General features: G+C 48.4%; 1 protein-coding gene across 1 annotated transcript in view; it reads right to left on the reverse strand.

Annotated features, from left to right (window-relative positions):
- Positions 1-22,944, reverse strand: part of LOC128938337 (unconventional myosin-X-like) — an 88,254-nt gene extending 65,310 nt beyond the window's left edge. Inside the window, exons 1-3 of the mRNA XM_054278546.1 lie at positions 22,864-22,944; positions 8,662-8,760; positions 3,315-3,473 (exon numbers count right to left, since the gene is read on the reverse strand). Of these exons, the coding sequence (XP_054134521.1) occupies positions 3,315-3,473; positions 8,662-8,760; positions 22,864-22,884 (279 nt within the window). The 5' untranslated portion in view covers positions 22,885-22,944. The remainder of the gene's footprint in view (positions 1-3,314; positions 3,474-8,661; positions 8,761-22,863) is intronic.
- Between the last annotated feature and the right edge of the window lie 967 nt (positions 22,945-23,911).

Raw genomic sequence — 23,911 nt, forward strand, 5'->3', positions numbered from 1 at the left:
GTACACACATGTGCAAAGAACCACTAAAGCATATAATTTTCCTTCTGCTGAAAAAATGCTGTTTGGTGCAGCTTAAATCATTTGGTAAACCAAATCAAAATTGACAGCTGAAGATAAAGCTCTAGATTTCAAGTCAAAACATTTTTATATTTTCTAAACATTTTATTTTGAAAATATTTATTTTGAAAATCTCACAGTCCAAAAAAAGAGGTAGCAAGATTTAAAATAAAATACCCAGCCAACAACACTGAATTTCAAATGTATTATTTTGTGCAGTGGAAGGAAATTAATTTTGCTTTTTGGGGCATGACTTTTTCAGTTCAGCCAACCAGCTCAAATCCAGTTATTCTCAGAGCTGCAGCTCAGAGCAATGGTGCCACCTCTCTCCTAATGATGGCTATGTAATATGGTCAACATCCATGCTGCTGGTGTGGTGGCCTCCGTCACAGGGACATCTTGGACTGCTCTACTCAAGGAGCACCCATTCTCAGCAGGCATGACCAAATAAACACTTAGATTGCTGCAGGAGGTGCCAAGCTTTATGGTCAGGGACAACATCTAGCATTAGTTCCAAACCATGAACTAACTGTAAGTCACCCATCAGATATAAAAGCATTTGAATGTATCTGCTGGAGAAGCTGTAAATTAAACACGTGGTGACAAGGAGGACTCATCAGGCCAAATGAAATCTGAGCCTATAGCAATGCCAAGTTCTGAAGCCCGACTGATAAGATGCCGTAGTCACCAAAATATTTAAAACTCGTTTATTAAAGCAGCACTCAGAGATCATTGTGGGAGGGAAAATCACCTAGGACAAATTGCATTATCAGTATAAACACACTATCATGGATCAAGTCCCGTGGACCCTCTGACAGGGACTTTTGTGGGCAGAAATAGAATTAATTGGTAGTGAAAGCAATAAGAAGCAGATGATCTTTGGCCAGAGAGGTGCAGAGAGAGAGAGAGAGAGAGAGAGAGGAAAGCATTGGGTGTCAAAACGTGAACTGGGGAAAAGCAATGTACAGGCAGCTGAGGAACAGGCATTGCCCAGAGACTACAAGACATTTCTATGCCCTTCACAGCATCTCTTCTTCTCAGATGTTTCAGTTTGCATTTTCCATTGTAGTTTCACTAGGAACAGAGCTCCTTTCCAGAGAACTTCTGGAAAGTCCTTTCCAGAACTTCTTCCACTACAGCCATCTCTTTCAAAGGTGTTCCTAGAAAACCTTTCCACTACCCAGTTGCAGTCTCCTCATCACATGCATTCCCTTATAGACAAATTCTATCCATAATTTTTAATGGCAGTAAAGCCATGTACATACCAGCTACTTTATCAGCAAAGTAATTGCCCCCAAAGAATTCTCAAGAGCAGGACAAGCCACATGGGGCAAGTCTACTTTTCAGGACAATAGATCCTACTTGGATGGTTAGGCATGGCTTTGCTAAGGAGAGCACAAAATGTGGCAGTACAGCCCCTGGCTCATTTCTGCATCACTCACATTATGTTTGGTCTACTTTTATTAAGGAATACAGGAATTGTAAGAATGAAGAGGGAAAATGCAGGCTGTTGCTGTGCTCACATAATTTCCTTCAACAGTTGGGTAGAGCTTGAATAATATTTATCTGGAAAACAAAAGGTCCCGTTGAGCTTGTCAGTATTGCTGTAGTAAAAGAATTATGGGTGCCAGAGCAGTCTAGATATACTGCTACCTACACTCCCTGATCAGAAAGAATCCCATTTAGGAGCTCATGGTGGGGTTAGTAATCCAACACTGAGGGGTTCTTCCCATGCTGAGCATGTTGCAGAGGTCAGGCCCCTTCATACATCTCCAAAAATTTCAGACCGGAGATGCACATCTGAGATTCATGCATGATGCAAAGGCAAAAAACAAGGTGTAAAGGTGCTAAACTTCAACACCTTTATGCAGAGATGGACAAGGCACAGAACTAATGCTGAATAAGAGAAGGAATGACACATCAGAGGTAGCTGAAAGGCTTAAGGAGGTACAGCTACTACAATACTGCTGGTGTTGTGGCATTTCTGGTGCAAGGCACAGACTGAAAAGGAAGAGAATCCTGCATTGCATTTTAAGGTGCGAAGAAGAAGAAACAGGAGGAATATGCCCAAATGGGGTCAAAAGCTGCACAAACACATAGCATGTGTCAAACACAGGACAAAAAGAGCAGCAAGGATATGGGCCATCAAAATAATGTGTGCATGTGGTTACTGCCACAGGGTCACAAGGCTGTGTTGACAGACAGGCAAAGGTGCCTACAGAAAAAGGAAGGGAAGGGAAGGGAAGGGAAGGGAAGGGAAGGGAAGGGAAGGGAAGAAGGGAGGAAGGAAGGGAGGAAGGGAGGAAGGAAGGAAGGCAGGAAGGAAGGCAGGAAGGAAGGCAGGAAGGCAGGAAGGAAGGAAGGAAGGAAGGAAAAAAAGAAATTACAGTCTCCTCTGCATCCAGTGCAGGAGGTGGTTCAGAAACAGGGTCACTTTACTGATAATTTACTGGAATACAGGTGCATATGGTTTGGTTGCCTTGATAACGGTTGCTATGCAACACAGAGATTTTAATTTTTTCTGTCATATTCTGAAAACTCTGTGTGCACATAGCATGGACAAGCAAGGTAAGACAGTCTTTGCAATCTATCTTCCTTGTTCTCTCCAAGTCTTAGCAGAGCACTGCCATCCCAGCAGTTCAGGAATGTCTTGTCCCAGGTGTGCTTTTCCTCACAAGTCCCTTTCCTAGTACTTGTCTCCTTCCTGAGAGGGAAATCAGGAGATGCTATGAGTATTCATTCATCTGTGCAAGGACAGCAGAGCAATCAAAAAAAAAAAACAAAAAACCAAAACCAAAAGGTACAACTGCATGTAAAAGCAGAACAGCTGGGCAGCAGGTTTGCATTCCTAGTTTTGTTAGGCAGTATCTTTGTCAGATCAGGAGGGATACTCAGCAAGCCCTCTGCACATTGCGTTTTCCAGTCTGCTTGGCCCTATACACCATGGAACAGCATAATGGGGAACCTGAGGAATGTGAATGGCAGCTCATCAAACATGGATGTTCACAGAGGATTCAGAGCTGTGCAATTACCACAAAGCTCAGAGGTGAACATTCATGTTTTGGAATTTCCTCCATATAGGCAAAGAGCCCCCTCTGATAAGGGTAGGATCTCACAGGGATGATGGAGCTGGCAAGGCAGGAAATCCCCTCCAATTCCTATCCTCAAGAGACAAGGATAACATCAGCACTTCACATGCAAAGTGGCAGCCCTGAAGCTAAACGAAAACCATTAAGGCAAAAGGGAGGAGCACTTACATAGATGTTACCCTGCTGGTAGCGCTGGTGAAGGTTGAGCAGGATGGCGGCTTCATGCAGATCTCCCAGCATGGACATGTCTTCCACCCCATCAATGCTGGTCTGGTGCATGGGTAAGACCTTTTCTCTGCACAGGGCGGCCTTGGGGTACTGGAACACCTGGAAGAATGGGGAGAAGGACAAATAATCTAATGACACCTGGGCACATGGTCTGATTTCCTAGCAGGAATGCACACCTTTATATTTTTGCACTGGAAAAGTAAATTAATAAGACACAAACCTGCTCCCTACTTTTACAGTCACTCTTCCATTCCTGTTCCTACATATTTGAGCCCTCTGGCCAGAAACTATACAGCATACTCCCTCCCTTCTTTTGCTACACAGTCAATCTCTCACTTTCACCACTGATGGGGACAAATCAACACAAGGTTACTTAATTTCCCCTTAACAGAAGCAGGGCACCAGCCTCCAGCTGCTAGGCTAGACAGGTATTACACACTGCACTCATGACTGTGAATAATGATGGCAGCTGCTCCCAAGAGACCAGGAACAGTCTTTCACAAAAAACACAGGTGAGATCATGTCTCTGACCGTGGGGAAGGAGAAGAAAAGCTAATTCGCATTGCGAGTTTGGCCCTGCACCCTCCATAGCAGCAGCCAGAGAGCATCTGGAAAAGTTTGTCGTCTCAAGAGCAAAGGAAAGCAAAGCACATGAGAAGCCAAATAAAGTAGTGACATTCTCTCTGTGTGATGACACTTATGTGTATGATACAGCTTTCAAAATATTTGTACAGCGACACCTATTAACTTCTATCACTGCTCTAGGAAGTGCTCATCTCTCCGTGCAGCTGCACTCATCTTGTTTCAATTGCAGCATCCTTCTTCCTGCTAGAGCTTTCTCCTCCTCAATAACCCCCTCTTCAGTTATCAGGTCATCTCCTTCACTCCCTGAGATTATGTGATTGTTCCCCTCCACCACATGCACATCCCAGCCCTCCTTTCCTCCTCCTCAAGCACGATGCTGGCATTTCACGCAGGTTATTTCAGTTGCTTCCCACTCTTGGATTCAGCCATGTGCCATCTCCCACCCAGCATCCCAAGCTGTGCTGGATGGTGAGACCCAAAGAGAGACAGATGGGAGACTTCATACAGGCATGCTGGAGAAGGAAACTGGTCCACAGTAACCCCACCAAAGAATCTTGTGCTTTTCCTCCTCCTCCCAGTGCTCTGGTCTCTGCCTCATTTCCATCCCTGCTTGTCAGCCCTCCTGAGTGCCAGGGAGAATCTGACGGGTCCCACAGAGAACCAGCTCTAATCTGCAGCATTGGTCTAAGTGGTTTCTCCTGCCCACCTCCCTGGATGCTCAGGCTGCTGTCTGTGCAGGGGAGAGGCCGTGCATGCAGCTGCAGGCTGCAGACAGAATGAGGTCACCCAGCCCCCTGCCAGTCCCTGCAGGGCGCTCACAGCTGCAGCAACTGCAGGTGCTCACCCGGGGGCTCGGAGCTGCACCCTGCCACTGCAGGGCAGCAGTAACCCAGCACAGATCCCCTGCAAACCACCACGATGCACAACCACAAGAGCAGCTCTGTTCTGGGGGGCAGCTGGGGAGGAGGAGCTGGCTCAGTCCCTCAGGTGTGTTTGCCCCATTTCTCACCAGTCACACCTGTGTGGCAAGGACCATTCAGCCTCTTCCACTGGCAGGCTCCTTCACAGCCCACTTCTTCCACCAGCCAGGAATTTTGTGATTTTTTTTCAAAAATTTCAAAACTTCAATTTCAAATTTTTAAAAAGAAAATTCAAAAATTTCAAATTTTTTTCAAAAAATTTTGTGGGTTTTTTTTTTTTTCAAAAATACACAGTTCACCTTCATGATCAGTGTAAAACAAAGCCCAGTCCTGCAAAAAGGCGCTCTCCAGGCCTCTCCATACCAATTCTGCTCCTGGGTGTCAGAGAGGTCTGACTGCCAGCAGAAGGACCCTCACTCTGCAAACATGACCCTAAAAAAAGAAAAACTTTTTTTTCTTCTTCAGAGCAGAGACATCAGGCACTTTCACAAGAAAACTGAGGGAACAGAAAGGGAGAATGAGACATTTAAATTCAGGAAAGAGTACAAGCTGCAGATGCACAACATCTGGACTGTCAGGAACAAAATCAATACAGCACTTTCAAACCAGGAGGCAGCAGATGACCCTGGCTCCCTCATCTCCGCTGACTTACCCAAAATTTGGAAGAGAACATGTAAAAAACAGCATGATGTGATCTTCCCTTATAGCTGCCTGGTACTTACTCATCTACTACTGCTCTGTCAGCACTTGCAGCCATTTGGGCCAGAAGAGAAACATTAAGAAAACATTAAGACAAAAAGCTGAGTGGACAAGTGTCCTAAAAGATACCAGGAGCTGGCAGTACCTGTGCCCAGAGGCTGCCATGCACAAAAAGCGATGGGTCAGAGCTCATTTACTTGTTCTTGATGACAACATGGCAGGAAATGGAACCCTGAAGAGGAACAGGGCTCCTAAACACACAAGTAAATAAGTAATAGGGCTTAGAAACTCAGGTTATACCTGTCTTGAGCCACTTGATTTGGGCCTCCAGCCCCACTGAGGTTTGGGAGGAGATGGCTCAGTGCCTCTGGAAGACACTTGTGACATGTGGGAGAGTTTTCAGGTTATCCCTGGCACTGGAAGAAAGCTGACTTTTCATTTGTTCTCTGCCCTTCAGGGGCAGAGTCTCTGTATCACCAACAGGCTGCAAGTATCCTCCATGCTCCGGGACACAGGCACATGTCCCAAGACTGTCAAAGTGACTTTCCTCAAGGAGCTCAGAGGTTTGAGACACAAGCAGGATGATGCTTCACCCTCAGAGTCCCAGTAAGGAAGCTTTTGTTACCCCACTGCTCACCCCTGGATGCTTCCAGCAATCTGCCAGGAGAGCAATTTCCAAGATCCTCCTCCATCATCCTGTTCCAGGAAGGGTATGCCAGGCTGGAGTTCAGCACTACTGAGCTGAATGTGGCAGCTGATTTTTCCTGAAGTAAGAACTCAGGCAAACTGATCTCTCAGCAAAGCTGCCCCCAGAATACCTCTTTTTTAACAAGCTAATATATAAACCACAAAGTTATATGTGTTAATAAGCAGATCGTTATTTTTGGGAAGGAAAATAATCAGCTTTCAGTCTAACAGGCACCTCACAGCCAAAGATTTCTACTTTCTTACCAGTGATAAACTCAATTTGCCTCAGATTTAGCCCAAAGTGAGGGTAAAATGACCATGACTCTCACCAAGGCCCTGCAATGGTCAGGAATAAAGCAAAATCTGGGCAGCAAACAAGCCAAGATGAGGTCTGCCAGTGCTGCTCACCAGGCTCAGCAAGGGAGAAATTATTCTTTTTCAAACTCCATTCCATCCATTAGTGCCATCCTGAGCACACAGCAAAGCTCCCACCTGGCATCCAAGTTATATTTATCCATAAAGCATTTGGCTGTTTTGTCTGGATCGTGCTTTCCAATCTTGTGTTTCACAAGCAAAGCTCCTCCTTTCCTCCCAGGAAGTCACATTGCTGATGGATTTACTGCCTGAGGTGTTTTTAAGGAAGTGAAAACAAATGACAAAAGCTTCGAAGCATGACTGGACTCCTTACCTCGAAGCTGCAGGAGCTGCAAGGATGCTGGGCCACAGCAAACACGAGGACAACTAGATTGGGGGTGCTAAAAATCACAGGGATCACCTGCCCCACCCAAGCCAAAGTGAAGACAATTATCAGAGTCCTCACCCGGGGTAGGAGTGCCAGCCCCTCCCAGAGGGATGAAGCAATGAATGTGGCAGGTGAGGGAAGCACACAGGACAGCTCCTGTGGGTGGCACTGAACAAAGAAAGCCCTTTAATGATCTCCATGAGCTTTTACTCCATGAGCCATAAAGCACATGGCTCCTCCAGCCTAGTGGTTTCTTGTTTCATGGAAGAAAAAAACCCAAACCCAGCTTTTTTCTTCCACACCTGTAAGTCACCAAGCATTATCCTGAACATATTTTCCAGCGTGCAGGGCACAGGCTGGAGGTGGACAGACAGCTCTAAAATGGGATTCCTGGTGTCCTTTCAGAGGTGCCAGGTTGGTTTGAAAGATTTTAGAAGGCCATAGCAGCATGTCAGAAGAGACAGAACTGGGAAAGTCACAGAAGTACTGTCACCACTTTTTGTCCCTCTGGAGGCCACGGCATTCCCTGTGATCCCTTAAAATGTGTTAGTGATATCCAGCACTGCCAAAACAAGTCAACTCCTCAAGAAGCGGTCTAGGAGACTACAGTAACCAGATTCAAAAATCTGTGTTTGCTAGGGGAATTTCCATCTCTGAGAAACAAATCAGGCTCTTTATAAAATAATGATGACTTCAAATCTTTCAAGGCAAGACTGAAAAACATAGTCCTACCACTGACTCCACAAACCAGGACTCTAAATCCCCTTTCCCTCTGTGCCCTCCTTTGTTTGCCAGGTAAGAGGCTGAAGAAAACCTGTCCATTTTTCTGTAACAAAGCAGCCACCTGCAGGGCCCATTCACCAGAACAGCTGAGCAGGTCTAATTGCTCACTGCTGGAGGGCACAGTTCTACCCATTTCCCCATCCTCCTCCCTGCCCAGGCACCAGTCTGACTCACCCAGAACCTCCCTGAAGGCTGTGGATAGTTTTCCCAGGGTTAGCCAGGCGAGCTGACTCACTGAGGACTTGGATGATCCCCAGAGGTCCCTTCCTACCAATATTATTCCATGAGTACTGCACCAGGGGACCACAAGGAGCACAGGGCTGGAAATCAGGCAGGAAAGGAGCTTGTTCTTATCCCTGTTGGAGAGCTCTGCTCTCAGGGGAGCTTGGCTGCCTTGCTGAGCTGTCCTGTGCATCTCTGCTGCCCTTACACACTGGCTGGCACAGGGAGCCCACTGCCACGCGCCCCTGGCCAAAGGGCTGACAGCAAAAGCTGCTGGAGCAGCTGGTGGTGAGCACAAGCACCCCTAGAGTGGCACAGCTTGGCAGGAAGGGCCGCTTGGTTATTGGAGCTGCCTCCTTCCAGGAGCACTTAGCCAATATAATGATTTTGTTAGGCTGTTAATGCAACTCCTTCAAAGATGGCACAAGGGAAACCAAGAAAAGTGAGGTAGGCAGAGAAATGAAGAGAACAAGAAAAACAATCTTCTCCTTTTAACATTTGTTAGATATTTGGTGTAACAGCGCCAGGTCACTTTTCAGAGAGAACTGCAGCATTTCCATTGATAAATTTCAACATGATGGTCATGCAAAACCAAGAAGTCCATCTTACAGCTTGGCATAGGGTACAAACTCATGCAAACTTCACTTACCATGCCATAATCTGAGGTGAAGAGAACATTTCCATTGGCACACAAGCCAACAGTGCATGGCTGCAGCTGGTCCTGCTCCTGCAGCCATACCCTGGCACCCTGCAAAAACCACAAGACATCCCATTAGAAAGAACTGGAGCCTGTGAGATCTGCACTCAAGGAAAGCTGGGGGAAGCTGCAGTATTCAGAAGCTACTTCCAAGCTACAGCTGCTTAAAATATTTAAGTAAGTTCTACTGACATTTTCAGAGAAATTGGGTTTGTTTTTTCCTTATGTAACAGGAGCGGAAGAAAAAGCAGTTTTAATGAGCTTCATGAGGAAACTAAAGTAAGGAAAGACCAATTTTTACAGAAAGTGTCATGGAAAGATACCAACACATAGAATAGTTGGTTTGACTGTCTAAATATTTTAAAACTTAGAATAACCGATCATTAAAAGCCATGCTATAATAATAATAGAAAATATAAATAAAGCATGTTTACAGTGTAAACAATACACCCACGCATCATTGTAAGTCAAAAAGCTTCCAGAAATCACCAGCTAAGAGGATTTCACAGAGCTTTGTTTGCAAACTCTGGCAAGAGTTTCCTTTGGTAAATGACATGACCTGAGTGTTTCTCTGATGTAAATACACACAGATGTATACACGATGGTCCTGATGCCTGATGTATGTATGCACTGGTGTTTATATCTGGTTTTATAGATGATGTTTCACATACAATACAACATCTTACAACATCTCCATGTCTCTCAAGTCAAGTCTGAGCACAAGCTCAGATTTCTGGTAACACACACACAGAGATCTGCAGGACAGGTAAATCTCACAGCTTGCCTACCAAAATAGTAGGGAAAACAAGTTTGCTGGATGGGCCCCTTCTGCCTGTGGGACCTGGTACAAGGGAAAGAGCAGGAGCGTGAAGGCAGATCAGGGCATGATCTGCAATTACAGAGCTAGGCATGAAGTCACACCACACTTCAGTTATTGCAAACTAATCACTTCCATGTCTTCCCATAGAAATCACATAAACTCTGCTTAGATAAATATTGAGAAAAATCCAAAGTGCTCAACTGTTGAGTAACATTAGGGCCATGCTGCCTCTCATCAATTCATAGACCGACTTTCTTCCCTTTTTTTTTATGCCCCTAAATTATTGATCGTGAGCTTTAAGCCCTTCCTACCCTCTTAATCCCATCAGCACCATTAGCTCTTTGCTTGTAGGCTTAATATGTTTGAAGAAATTGAATAGTGTTTCTATATTACATTATACAAAATGTGAAACACTAATTCTATTTTTAATGATTTGTTTTTAGTTTAGGTGGGTTTTTTTAAACTGCTTAAGTCACTCTAAACACTTTAGTACCCTGGACTTTCTTTGCTGTAGGAGATACATCTATAGGCCAATTTCTAGTCCTCCCAATAAAAGATCTGGGTTTAATGACATTAAAAAGTGTACATAATTCTAGCTTTACTGCTGTGCTCTGGTCTAGAGTTTCAAGCAGATTAATCTCCCCTCACCAAGTGAACGAAAAGCACCATTGCATCTGATCAGCACCTAAACCCATGGATGGTCTGCAGAGATCATCCTCATGGCCAGTGAACAACAGCAATAGAAAAAAATGGAATCTTACATTACAGATTTGAGATCCCAGAGCACTGGTGTGGACAGTACATCACACACAGATTTGGAGGAACTGTACAGAGGATTTGTTACATCTTCTTGGATTTTCTGAAATTCTGGATGCTTGAAATAAAGTGTCCTGAGGCATCTGGGCAAGACATTGCTGTTGAGAAATCATCATTTCCCAAATCACATTCTGACTAGTGTGCATAAACATATGCACATCAACATATGTTTAAAGATTTTTTTGCTACTTTCACCAGACTCCTATTACCGCCATGGTAGAAAGCAAAGAGTCAGAAAACAGGAAGGTTGTGTCTCCAAACAGTGGGATGAAAGAAAGCCTTTTATAAGACACTAAGTGTAAACATCCCCAACAGTGCAGTTCAATGCCTTCAGACACCAGCAACCCAGGGTGGCAGGGATGAGAGTCTGAGGCAAGTGCAGCTTAATCAGAAGACAAGTCTGCACCCCGCCATGCACACTGTGCCCCAGTGCCACAGCACACACACCCTGTGTATGGCAGTGTGCCACCACCACAGCACCCTACACACTGCCCCTGGAGACCAGGGCATCCAGGTTACACAGGCTTCCCACTCCCCGAGCTCAGAAATTAACTTGGAGCTACAGACAGTTGATAATCTGACACAGAATAGACAATCCATGGGCATGAATACTGTTATTTAATAGGTACCACTCAGAAGGGAAAAGGGGAGATATGCAGTGGGATCACTCAGCTATCTTCAACATGAAGAGACATAATCTAGAAATAATAGAAATAATAGAAATAATCTAAAAGTCCAGACTGATTCAGACCCCTTTCCCAGCAGAGGTCCATGTACAAAAGTATTAACAAATACTCCTCCAAGGAGACACAGCTCTTTTATACAACACCACACAAGCTTATGGCAGGTCCTTCTGTGAGCTGCTAAGGAATAGAAGGCAACTGAAATGCTGAAACTCCCAGGCCCTGTGATATTCCAGCTGCCCAGAATGACTTACTTCAGTTTACTCTGATGTTGTAGCTGTTTGTACAACAGCAATTGCCTCTGCACAGCAGAGTAACTGCACCCAGTTATGCTGTTTCCAAAAGGAATATTGTGCTGAGACAGTCAGAAAAGGAACCACAGAGCAAATAATTATTTTAACTTCTGCCCAGCATAGCCATAGCCCCATTTCCTGAAAGGCAGAGTTTGCTTTAGTGCATCTCCTTCCACCAGGCCTTTTCTCTAAACATGAAATTCCCCAAGGAGCCTTGACTAAATACGGGAGCAGATGGTGGCACCAAAGAGACTGCCCCACTTTACTTCCCTGCCCCCCCAATGCCACACATCTCATTGATCAGTTGAAAAGATTAAATTGAGCAGAAAACTTCCAAAAACTGCCAGGCAGCAAGGCTGAACTTCCATAGGAGGAGCAAGGTCAGCAGGACTGAGCAGTGCCCAGCAGTGATGTGCCAGCTCTGGGGGGCGCAGGTCCCACAAGCACCATGATTGAAACCCTGCTCTTCTAGGACAAGAGTGAAAACCCTTCAATTTCCATTCTGAGATACAAAAGGTCCACCCTCACCCACAGACAAAACAGTTTAACAATGTGAAGCAACAAGCAACACCAATTTGAGAACACCTTGTAAGACAGAGGAGGAACAGCAGTGATGATTTTGTGTAATCACTTTCCACCAAATAAAGCTGGCTGAATACTGATCATGCAGTTAACTCAAGCCCCTTATATAATGAGCTCATCCCCACCCAATTATTCTTTTACTAGGAGTTTATTAGGTTGGTCTGCTGCTTTGGTTTTAAAGGGAACAAGAGCAGGAACAGAAAGGAAGAATGAAACAGTAATGTACCAGTTACTATATCGAGGGCAGGTCACTCAGATGTTAAACAAACTCTGAGACCAACATCCTCATTCCTATGGCCTCAGTAACAATCTATTCATGAACTTGCCTTGCCACAAAGTGCACAGCAAAGCACAATCCTGAAAAGTGATCTTGTACCATGGCGTTGTGATTTAGAAAACAAAGTTGCTTGCATACAGAGAGCAGTGTTTCATCAGTACTGGCCCAGGTCACACCATCATGCCTTCCTCTGTGGACAGTAAACTCTAAGCTGCCATTTCTCAGTTCAAATAACACATGGCACTTCAGATCCTAGACTCAGAAATAAATAACATTTCCTGCTATTCATGATATCAAAATTCAATTGAAGCCACAGATTTCTTGGCCTTCTATGCCTTTTTTTTTTTTTTAAGAGTGACTGAAACCGGAAGTTCTCCCTTGCATTCACATGCCTGTATCCAATCTCAGGAGATGCACGATGGTGTGTCAGCAGGGAAAGAATAAGGGAGACCTTGTGTGCTGCACCCAGGGAATGGGCAGAGAGGCAGAAAGGCAGCACACAGCCCTTACTGCAGCAGCAAGGCATCCACACATTAGAGTGTGTAGCCAGCAGCTACATCCTCATCACTTATCAGCTGTTGAAGGCAGCAAGGTAAGCTCCAGAGCACAAGACACAAAACTCTGCACATGCAGGTGCCTTGGCCTCTCCAGGGCCTCCCAGCCCAGCAGGAGACCCATTCAGGGACTGACATGAGGAAGCAATTCCACAGCTGTATCACTCTTCAGAAACAAGTCTTGCTATTCTGTTCTCCTTACTCGGTGTTCTGGACTACCCTTGAATCTTCACGTTTTCCCAGGACGTCCTCTGTCTTCTGGGAACTGCTTCTTCCCAGGCACAAGCAAGAATGAGCTGTCCCAGCTGAGCTTCAGGACACAGCAGGGCTGCCCCTCTCTGAGCGCACTTAGACATCCCACTCCTCCTTGTGCCCAAACCTACACAACTGCCAGGAGTAACATGCTCAGGAGGGGCTAAACCAGGCTGGCTGCAGCAATTGTCCAGGGTTATTCACAGAGGAAAAGTGGTTTTGTTTGAAAGACACCTTTCAGTGTGTGAAAGGAGCATACAATTGTCTGCTTTTTCCAGTACAGGATGTTTTTAATGTTTTCTTTGTGTTTGAACTTGACTATCTCAGCCTCCAGATCTACCTACAAGCACAATACTACAAGAGGTTCTTGCAGTGCCTTCCTTGATTTAGGTAATTATACCAAATCACCCATTCTGCAAGGGGCAGGGATGTCTCAAAAATACATAGGTCTGCACTGAGAGTCTGAGACAAAAACCTCTCTGGGTGCAACAAGTTTTCAACTACGAGTACTACCTACATAACTTACCTTTGTCGTCCTAGCACACTGAGGCTGTTCAGTGGGTATTGGGCGTCCAAGCCTTGTGTTTCTGCTGGCAATGGATCCATATGCTCCCAGGCTTAGGAAAGGCTCTCCTGGCAGCACAGTGCTGAGCCAGCTCTTTTCCCAGCCCCAGTGGCTTTGTGGCTGCAAACCACGAGGCAGAGACTGGGCCAGAAAGGCCCTTGCGATTCAGACAAAGCCGGAATCAGGTTTCAATAAATGCACTTTCCAAGAGATTGATCTGGATGATCATGAATAAGTGATAGGACAAATATAAAGAGCCTTAGCTAATGGATGTAGGATTGGTGGGGAGGGGGCGTCCCTGGCAGCCTAGCCCCATATGGTAAGGAATGCAACTGTGCTGTTTTTCTGATGGCAGGCTGAAATGAAGCCATGGGCTGTGTCTGATCAGCAAAACCAGGACCAGCTCCTGGAAGGGAGGGGCAGCCCAGAGATCACAGGTAAGAGCGACAAAAGGACAGCTCAGCTGGCAGCAGCCAGCGTGGAGCAGCTGGCAAGAGGGACAATACCTGCAACAGCAGTAGGGACAGCAGAAACTAAAGCCTGCTTCTTGTCAGGCATGAGGGAGACACAGTGCAGAGCAAAAAGGGGCTGGATTGTACCTGTCTGGTCCCACAATTCCCACAGAGCAGCTCACTGAGCTCGGGCAGCCCCTGCAATCCAGCAGGGCTCAGAGCTGGGCTCAAACTGCAGCCACGGGTCCTGCTGCTCCAGAGCTGCAGCCCAGGCTGAGCCCATGACTCATCCTAGTTCTGCCAATTAGCAGCCCCATTCCCCACTAATTAAGGAGCAGAGCCCTCAGTCTGCCAGCAGCTTTGCAGAATAGCAGTATCAGGAAAAGGTTTGTGCATTTTAAATAATCTAAGAGCACTAAGAGTTTGTCACTTCTGGTCACTGATGTATATGCACTGCTTCCCACTCCCCTTTTGCCTCCCCCTCCCATCTGTTCTGTTCCTGTCTCCTCCCCCAGTTTGGCTGCTGCACAGCTTCTCTTCTCTTCACTCTCCAGAACATCTCCAAATATTTCCCAGGAAATGCCTGATTTGTGGAGGTAATTCTTAATCCTCTCAAAGAAGCAGCATCACACTACAGGAACCACACAAACTGCTTGTCATGGGCAGGGAGGGAACGAGCCCCCAGCTGTTTTCCACACATTTCAGAGCTGCCCTTTGCCATGAGCACAAGGTGCACAGAAAGGAGGCAGGTGTGAATCCTTCCAGACTCCACTGTACACCCTCTCCAAGCTCAGTTTAAGATGAGCTGCCCCCTGAAGTTCCACCATGGGCAGTGGAGTCACTCTCCTTCTCAGGTGAAGTAATAATCCTACAGAGTTTGCAACCACCTGAGCAATTCTCACCAGTCATGAAAATGCATACTGAATTTCATTATGTCCATAAAAGTACACACCACTTCCATGCCTTCATTACAAGCTGTCCCCTGCCTAAAACTTCAATTAGGAACTGAATTAAAATGATTTGTTCCCTAAGCACATTAATCACACAGGTATCTACAGATGTGTATTACCTGTCACGTCAGAGCAGCACTGGCTTTCCTACATCCCTTCTGTAGCCCTGAAAGGAAGGAGGTAACGTGGCATCTGCTAAAGCCCAGCCTGGCCCCAGCAAAACTTCCCCTGACCAGCCTGCAGCTCCAAACTGAGCAAGTAAAAGGTATTCCTGCCTGCTCTCAACTTGGGCAGTGCTTCTCAAAGAAGCCTCTCCCCCTCGCCACCAAACACACAGTGAGGCGGCTTCCTCGCAGTTCCCTCCCTCTCTCAAATTCAGCCAATGGCTTCAAGGGTGAGGCTGGGCTGAGGGACAGTCTTTGAGGTGCACAGAGTAGAGCTCAGGGCCCCAGGCAGCCACAAGGATACAGTGGTCTGTCACTGGGCAGACACATGTTTTGTAAAAATCTCAGACAAAAGCCCTGAAACAGTATTTCTTCTGCAATGTTTATTATGCATAATTTGGGATTATGCCCAATAACTTTTTGCATCTTGCCACATCCTTGACTTTCCCTACCTTGTGGAGTTCTACCACCTACTCACACATTATACAGAAACGTATGTTTTTAAACCAGTCTCATCACTGTGAAGCACAAAATCCCTTTTTCTAGCAGAGGCAGAGACACAGAGGAATTCAATCCACCTTCTCTGTCTCATCCATTATTTTCTGCTCTTTTGCCATGTCTCCCCCTATTTGTCATTTCACTCAGGTTTTTAAACTCTTCATGTGAGACATTTTCCTGGTGTTTGCTCGTCCTCTGTGTCCTTCCTTCAAATACCACTCAAAAAGCAAGTGGAGTGCCTCTGAGCTGGGATGCAATGTTTCAATCTGAAATAAGAGTGGAAATAGGGAAAATTGGGGCAAACAACCCATATAAGAAAGAAGCTGGGAGACAGGAAAGACAAAAGAGTCTGTTTCACTCTTTTCTAAAATCACTGGGTACAAAGACATGTGCTAGTAGCAGCTTCCAACTACTAGATGTGGATGGCAGCACTGGGATTTATCATAGAATCACAGAATAAGTTGAGTTGGAGGGAGCCTGCAAAGGTTATCAAGTTCAACTCCTGGCCCTGCATAGGACCAAGAGTCACACCATCTGCTCCAGAGCATTGTCCAAACACTTCCTGAACTCTGGCAGGCATGGTGCTGTGGTGATGGAGACAGACAGAAGTTTCTAATAAACATCCCTGGAAAGCACCCATCTTGCATCACATTGTGGTGCTGAAGTGCTTTCAGTAAATGGAAAGGACACAAAACATTTTAAAAATCAACAGGTCCAAGAGTTCCCAGAGATCTGTCCAATAAAGTTTCTCAACAGTTGCTATTAGTTTTTTATAAGTCTGGTAATGCTGAGGAAATTCCAAGAGATTGAAAGAGTCAGAGTCTAAATGATAGCAGGATTATCCCTGGCAACCATGGGTTGCTTAGTCTGAGAACCCAAGGGAAAATACAGAGGTTTTGCTCTCTGCTGTTCCATCTTAAGGATACTCTGGCTTTAACTGCTGTCCAGTGCCAGTTGACATGGATAAAGAAGTCTAGTCAAAAAGGCTTCTTCTTCCTTAGCATCCAAGCACATGAGATAAATACGATCATGATTGACTCTCATGGTGTTGCCCATGTAGAACACAGAATTTCAGTAAAAGTCAGCTCTTGAGGAGCAAACAGCAGCAAAGGGATCTCAAAACTGTTGTAATGATGGGGAAGAACACTACTAATTGAGGGAGTTTCCAACAAATGTCTGCAGTGACAGGGTCAGTAGTATTTTATATTCTCATCAAGGACCTAAAATCTCATGTAATTCTGACAGTACTAGCAGATGCCAACATCTGGCAGATAAGTAAGTCCCCCCAAGGATGTGACCATCAGAAGAGTGTGGATTCCACAGCCCCCTGTTAGAACAAAACAGGATTAAAGTACAGCCAAACAGAAAGGTCATCATCAGGAGAGAAGGAATGCAAGGAGTACTTCAAACAGAGGAATGTCTTCTGGAAAGTCACAGACCCAAAGAAGATTGCAAATTGCTGAGCAGAAACTCCCAAGACATTTGGTTGCAACAAGAGTTGATGCATGTCTGGGATGTATAAACAGGAGTAAGGAAGTTTACTGCTTACTTATGCTTGGAGGTGTGAGAAAGAAGCCTTCCAGAGACAACATAAAAGGCTCAGTCATTTTTGCTATTCAGAAGGATCCCTTGTAGTGCAAAAGTATTTGTGAAGATGTTAATGTCATTATGTAGATTTGCCAGAGCTAGGGCTGACCTATCTAGCCCAGACAGTGATAGTGGGGGATCAGAGCAGCATGTGGCCCAGCAAGGGCTGCAACCTCATCTCTGCCCCTGCATCCTCACTGGCTCAACCCCGCTGAGAGCACACGACAGACAGTAGCACTGAGACCCCTCTCTGCTACCTGCTGGCTCACCTTTGCCAGCAACCCAGAGGCAACCTGGTGCCAGAAATCATTTTTTGCAGACAGAGAAGTTATTTGGGACAAAGCGAGTCTCATGAAGCAGAAGAAAAGTAGGGCCCGAAAACGGATGGATCTGCCAGACACCTCAGAAATGAAGCAGGATTTATTTTAAAACAAGGTTGTGTAACCACTTGAAGAAACTGCAAAAAGCAAGGGATCTTCCAGAAATAAGAAGCCCTTCTAAAAAGTGTGATTCAGCCAAATCTTCATCATTGGCTCAAGATGCAAGTAACAGAAATAAACAGCACTAATACACCCCCCATCATCCTAACCCTAATTTCCACCTTCTCATCAAATAGACTGATGACTGGATCTGTGAGAGGCCCCACCACCAGTTCAGTTGCTGTGATAATTATTGCACTTGCATGACAGGACCCCTCAGTCCCCTGGGCACTGTGCCAAGTGAGGCATAACAGGCCCTCCATAGGTGTTTTTCCTGAGACTGGGCTCTACATCACCACTGAACTGTGGGTGATCTCAGATGGAAATGAGGAGGCAGAACTGCAGAGTTTAGGGTAACTGCAAGATAACCAGGAAATCCAGACTCTCACAAGTTTGTCTTAATAATCACATTTAGACAGCTCGCATATTCTCCTTACAGCAAAACGGGAAAAAGAAATTGCAAAACATTTGTGATCACTCTGTTAAATGTAAGCGTGGCAAGAAGTGAAACCAGGGCAGAACAAGGTGGCTTTGGAGGCCACAGTGGGGCAGCTGCATGCTGGCCCAGGGCAGCCTGGCTCTCCTTCATGTGGGGGCTCTCACTGAGAGCCTGTGCCAGCCCACCCTCTTGCTGCTGATGGGATGTGACAAGGTCACGGCTCACGCAGCCTGGCTCCAGATGAATGCCCTAAGGAGGGAGCTAGCAGGACTCCCTCTCTTCCGCCAGACACTTCTTCATGTCACCTTTGGCACAAGAGCTTTCTTCCTTGCAATTGCTGCTCCAAAACAGGGCAGTCAAACCCTTTTGTCCTATATCTGCCTCTTTATCACTCTGAATGGTTCAGGGGAGACACAGCTTGCATGGAGGATCCCGTGTGTAGGAACATCCATGCTACACCAGCTGCATGGATATCTTCAAGGACCGTAGTACTTCTCTTCAGCTGCACTATACAGGCTAATTAAACAGAGAGGGGGTGCTCCTTGTGGTATTGATACAGAGAGCATTACATACACAAGATGGATGTTACAGTCAGCATTTCTCTGTCTCTTCTTAATCCCTACAGGTCCTCTTTCTGAGAGGTCACAATATTCTGAGTAGACTGAGAGGAGGTTGTCAGAGGAAGCTGGCAAAGCACATGTTCCTGAGAGGTGGAGACAGGCTTGGCCAGAATACTCCTTCAAAGAGCAGCCTCACTGCTAAAGAAGATGATGTTCTAGTACCTTTTCTTTCCAAGATGGCATTTTCCTAAGACAATGGCTGTTAACCCATGGGCATTCAGCTTACTGTTATCTGTAAAGACAGCCCATCACTCATGGTCAGCATCATCCACGTCAGCTGAACCATTTCCCTTATCTCAGACAAGAGTCTCTGGATAGATTCTCCTGGACATCTGGCCATGTTCCTCTCTCACAGGAGCTGGTCCTTCTCCCAACTGCAGGGAGTATGGGAAGGGCAAACCAATCTATTGAGAAACCTAATCCAGCCATGTACAAACCCTTCCCACCCAACACAACCTGGGTTCCCTGGGGACACAGGTCTCTGGATGATGCATCCAAACAGCTTCAACAGAGAGCCCAAAGCTGGTGAGAATTGCATGTGCAACCAAAAATCAGACCAGTCCTGTACCTGCTGCACCCATTAATCAGGCAGGCTCCACACTGCAAAGGTGCATTCACAGTCAAGTGCTTTCAGTTGTTCTCCTTACCCATGTTCCCCATCTGCCTGCAGATGTTTATACACATTACTTCACACCATTAGATGCCCAAAGCACAGGAAATTTAGTTGAGTGTCTTGTGGCCAGTAAAGGGCCACACTTTGTAGACTCCCTGATGGCTTTGTGGAGCAGTCAGGCACTTTCCACTTGCATCAAGGAGTCAGCAGTCAGGGCAAAGCTGCCAGAGCAAAAGAAACCTGGCAGAGGTAGTTGCTCCCCACCTCAGTTTGGGCCAAGAAAGCAGCTCAGGGCATGCATGATGCTAACTTCAGTAGCCTTAGTACTCCTTCACAGCCTTGACTCTGACTCTCAGAGAGAAGACTCTCTGAGAAGAGAGGTTGCTCCCTGATCTGCGTGCATTCCCCAGAGAGATGGATCCTCTCCCTGTCTCCATGGCAGATATCCCAGGCCACAAAGAAGAGAAGGGCTGTGGCCAGGGAAGGATGGGGGACATGGGGAATAGTAAGTGAAGACCATGACAGCTGTAGAGAGGACAATTCCAATCACCACAGCCATGCAGGAAATGAAGACAGAATTACCCCGCCTTTCTCTCCCCATGTCAGAAAGCTTAAGAATTTCAAGGGATTTATTTTACAACACAGATGAAAAGCTTTGGATTTCACCACAAGAGCAATGAGGAAAACTGTTTAACACTTAAAATGCCAGCATTTCTAGGCCAGTGGCACATGAGAAGAAGAGCAGCATCTGTGACTCCACTGGATGCTGCTCCTCAGTGCTGACTGACTATGGGACCCTGCTAACTGGTCACTCCAACTGGAGTGCAGAAGGACAGGATGGGAGAAGTGTCTCCTTTAACCCTGTCCATGACATTCCTGCTCCTCAGGGGGAATTGGAGAGCGAGTCACATCCTCTGTGTCAACCCCACATCCTGCCCACACTCCAGACACACAGGGAAACCATCATCTGTCACCGTGCCACAGCCCGGGCCTCCAGGGCCCTCCTCCTGCCTGGGCACAGGACTCCCTGCAGCAGCCAAGCAAGGATGGCAGAGCACACACACACGGCTCCTCCACTCACACCCTGACGGAGCAAAGGCCTCATCCATCACATCTCTGAGCCATGCTGCATGGCAGAGCTCCCATGGCACAGGCACACAAACATCTTAGTGCTGTACCACTCAGTGAGGATGAAGGTTTTCTAATCTGACCCGCTTGGGATGTTGTGGGAGAAGAGCAGCAGCAGCACCCACCACCCCAGCAGCTCGCTGTCCCTGGGGTCTGCATGCAGAGCAGGGCACAGCACATGGGAAACCCTCCCACAGTGTCGAGCTGGCACACCTGGCCAAAACTATTCCTCCCTTGCAGAACCAGGATGGCAAGCGGGTTGAACCCTCACAAAGCCATTTTGGTCTCCAGCATGCCAAAGGGGGAGCTAGGGGAGCTGTGCAGACCCATGGCATCCCCACCTAATCCCAGATACTGATTCACAGCTGAGTGTGATAATCTAAATGCTGCAAGGACAGCATGGGAGCCTGCTAAGGCAGGACCAAGAGCACACTGGGGTTTAAGCTATTCACTCCAAGACATGACACGCATCCCCTGGGACAAGCTCGTATTCTGCTGCTGCAGAAAGAAGTGAAGCAACTCCCTTCTACTCAGGCTTTCCCTCCCACTAAGAACCCCCCATGGAGAAGGAGGAAGAGTGGCTGGGGTGCAGCAAATGCCAAACATTCCGGCTTTGGGGAAGTCACATTCCCTCTCTCCCACCCCCACCGCCTTTCCTGCAAAGCAGTCTGATGCTTTCCTGCACACACTCACCCCAGTTCTCCAGCCTTGCCTACCTGGCTCCATCAGGATTAAAGTCTGTGATTTACAAGAGATGTGTGATTCTTAGAGAGACTCTGACTCCAGGAGCGTCCCTCAGCCCTCCCCTGGAAATCCCTGTTTCTTCAGATAATGGCAGAATCATGCCTGGAGAGCGTCCTGGAGCTGGACAAAGCAGGCAGTTCTCTGAAGGGTGCTACTTGCTGAGGCGTGCACCTCTGGGCAACCCCCTTCCAGCCTCCCATTCCCATCAGTTCCTTCAGGCTCCTCAGTGGCTACTCCTGTTGCAAGAGGCCTGGAGGTTTCTCCTGGCAGAGGGATGGGCATAAAGGCTGTGGTGAAATGGCCCTTTGGGAAACTCTGGCCTCCATCTGATTAGATACAGACGGCCCAGACTTCCAGGAGCAGCAGGTTAATCAGTTAATGGCTGAGGGATGCTGGCGATGCGCTGCGGGGCAGCCCCAGCCGCACAGCCCCGGGGCAGCCACTCCTTCCTCTCTGGGGCCAGATCTGGGAAAACATCTGCTCTGATAAAGAAAGCGCTTCGCCAGGGAGGGGGCAGGCCCGAGCCCATCATCAGCGGCTCTGGCCCAGAGACCACGGGCTGCTCCGAGCGCTGCCGGCTCCTCCTCCGCGCCCGCGGCTCGCAGGGCCAGACACTGGGGTTAATGGCCTGGAAACCATCTGGGGCTGGAGGGGGCACATGTGTCATGCCCCAAACAGGAGGCTTGCAGACCTCAGCCGCAGACCTCCAGAAGGCCCCGTCACCCCACAGCGTCTGCCATGCCCACTGCCAATGCCACGGCCATCCACTGTCACCATGGGTCCAGAATGGGCTGCCCTGGCCTTGCACCCACCTGCCCCTCACAACCAAAGCCATCACCAGGCTGGGCTGCAGACCCGTGTTTGCTCAGGCACGAAAAACGGCACGGAGAATTTCGGAGCGCCCGGGCTGTGCCCGGTGCCCGGCACCTGGCCCCGCGCACTCAGTCACTCGCTCCCCACGGCAGCACCGTATCCGCACGGCCGAGTGCTCAGCCGGGGAGGGCACCGCGGCCAGGCGGGACCAGAGCCGCGGGTAACAGCACGGGTCCGGCCTCGGCAGCCGCTCTGCCCGCCGCCGTGACGGTGACTGGGCAGCGGCACGGAAGCGCAGGGCGCTCCCGCCGCACGCTGCCCGCCTGCCCACCGGCCCGGTGCCCCGAGGCCAGCCCCTCTGAGACACACACACGCAGGCAGGAGCAGGCTCCGGACCCTCAAGTCGTTCCAGAGCATTAAGAAGCCGGCACCGGGCAGCCATGACTATCATGCGACAAACCTCTCCTCCCGCAAGCAGCCCCGGTCGGCATTGCCGACACCGCACATCGGCCGGGCTCCGGCTCCCGCAGCCCCTTCAGCCCCTCGCTGGGTTGCGCGGTGCCGCGCCGGGCTGGGGAGCGCTCGGGGACAAAACCCTCCGCATCCCATCGCTCCAGAGAAAGTGCAACCGGGACCGTCTCGGCGAGGGGGCAGCGGGGGCGCGGCCCGGGGGAGCTCACGTCCCACGGCCCCGGCGCGCTCCTGGCCCGGGCACGGCACCCCGATGCCCGGCTGAGACCCAATCCTGCCGGCCCCCGCCCGGCCCCCGCCTGTGCCGGCCCCGAGCGGGCCGAGCCCCGCCGCGCCCGTGCCGCCGCTGCCCACCTGGCGCAGAGAGGCGTCCATCGGCGGAGCCCCGCGGAGCGCAGCCCGGCTCTGAGCGCCGCACCGCCGCGGCCGGGCGGGCACGGCTCCCGGCCCCGCTGGCTCCGCCTCGCCGGCCGCGGGCAGCGGGGAGCGGCCGGGCCGCCCGCTCCGCCCCGCTCCGCCCGCCCCGGAGTGCGGCTGCTGCGGCAGCGGCGGGGCCGTGCCGGGGCCGGAGCGCTCAGCAGCAGCGGGGTGAGAGTGGCGAGGAAGAGGAGCGCATCTCGAGAGGAGGCGGCTGAGAAGGGCTGGGGTGGGGGAGGCCCGAGCGGCCGGTGCCACCCACGGACACGCGGCGGGGACGGGGGACACTGCTGGACAGGGCACAGGAGCCAAGTGCCGCTGATGTAAGGGCAACTGATGTCACCCAGAACACCAAACGTTTCGGGTTTGGGGCTCCTTCAGCACACCATCATAGCGTGATGCAGGGAGAGGGACCGTTAACAGGAATCCTGATAGAGCTTCGAAATGATGTCTCTGAGATTTGGAACAGGTGGCAAAGAGCAGTACTCTGAGCAAAGTTTCTCCAAATCATAGTTCAAAGATAGAACTCGATCACAGATCGAAGTGTGGCCAGATCATGATTCACAAGTGCTCTGTGAAGATGTTTTTTGCCCTCAGAAATTATATATTTTTTCTGAAAGAAAGGAAACCTAATGGAGGGGTGTGGGGGAAGGGTTTTTTAATTTATTATTATTTTAGTCAATAATGGGAGGGTTTTAAACTGCTTAAAACACGGAGAGGGTTCTGAGGTAGATTGGCAGTATCTTGTTCGACATCTGCCTCTGGACAGAGTCACACTGAGGCCACTGCCTAACCTGTGATGACTTCCCCCACCACTCTTCCACCCTCACTCTCTGGGCCTTTTAGTAGTTTCCTGATATATGAGTCACTGTCACTGTGTCCTTCCATTTTAATACCAAGTTATTGAGAGCTATCCTGAGTGTGACTGTGCAGGCTCTTTTGTACTTGTGCTGGATTAGTTTAATCTACATCACTTTCCCTGTTT

This window comes from Melozone crissalis, unplaced genomic scaffold (genome assembly GCF_028551555.1).
Source record: "Melozone crissalis strain CALT ecotype California unplaced genomic scaffold, PUWL_Pcris_2 ptg000023l_1, whole genome shotgun sequence".
Lineage (NCBI taxonomy): Eukaryota > Metazoa > Chordata > Aves > Passeriformes > Passerellidae > Melozone > Melozone crissalis.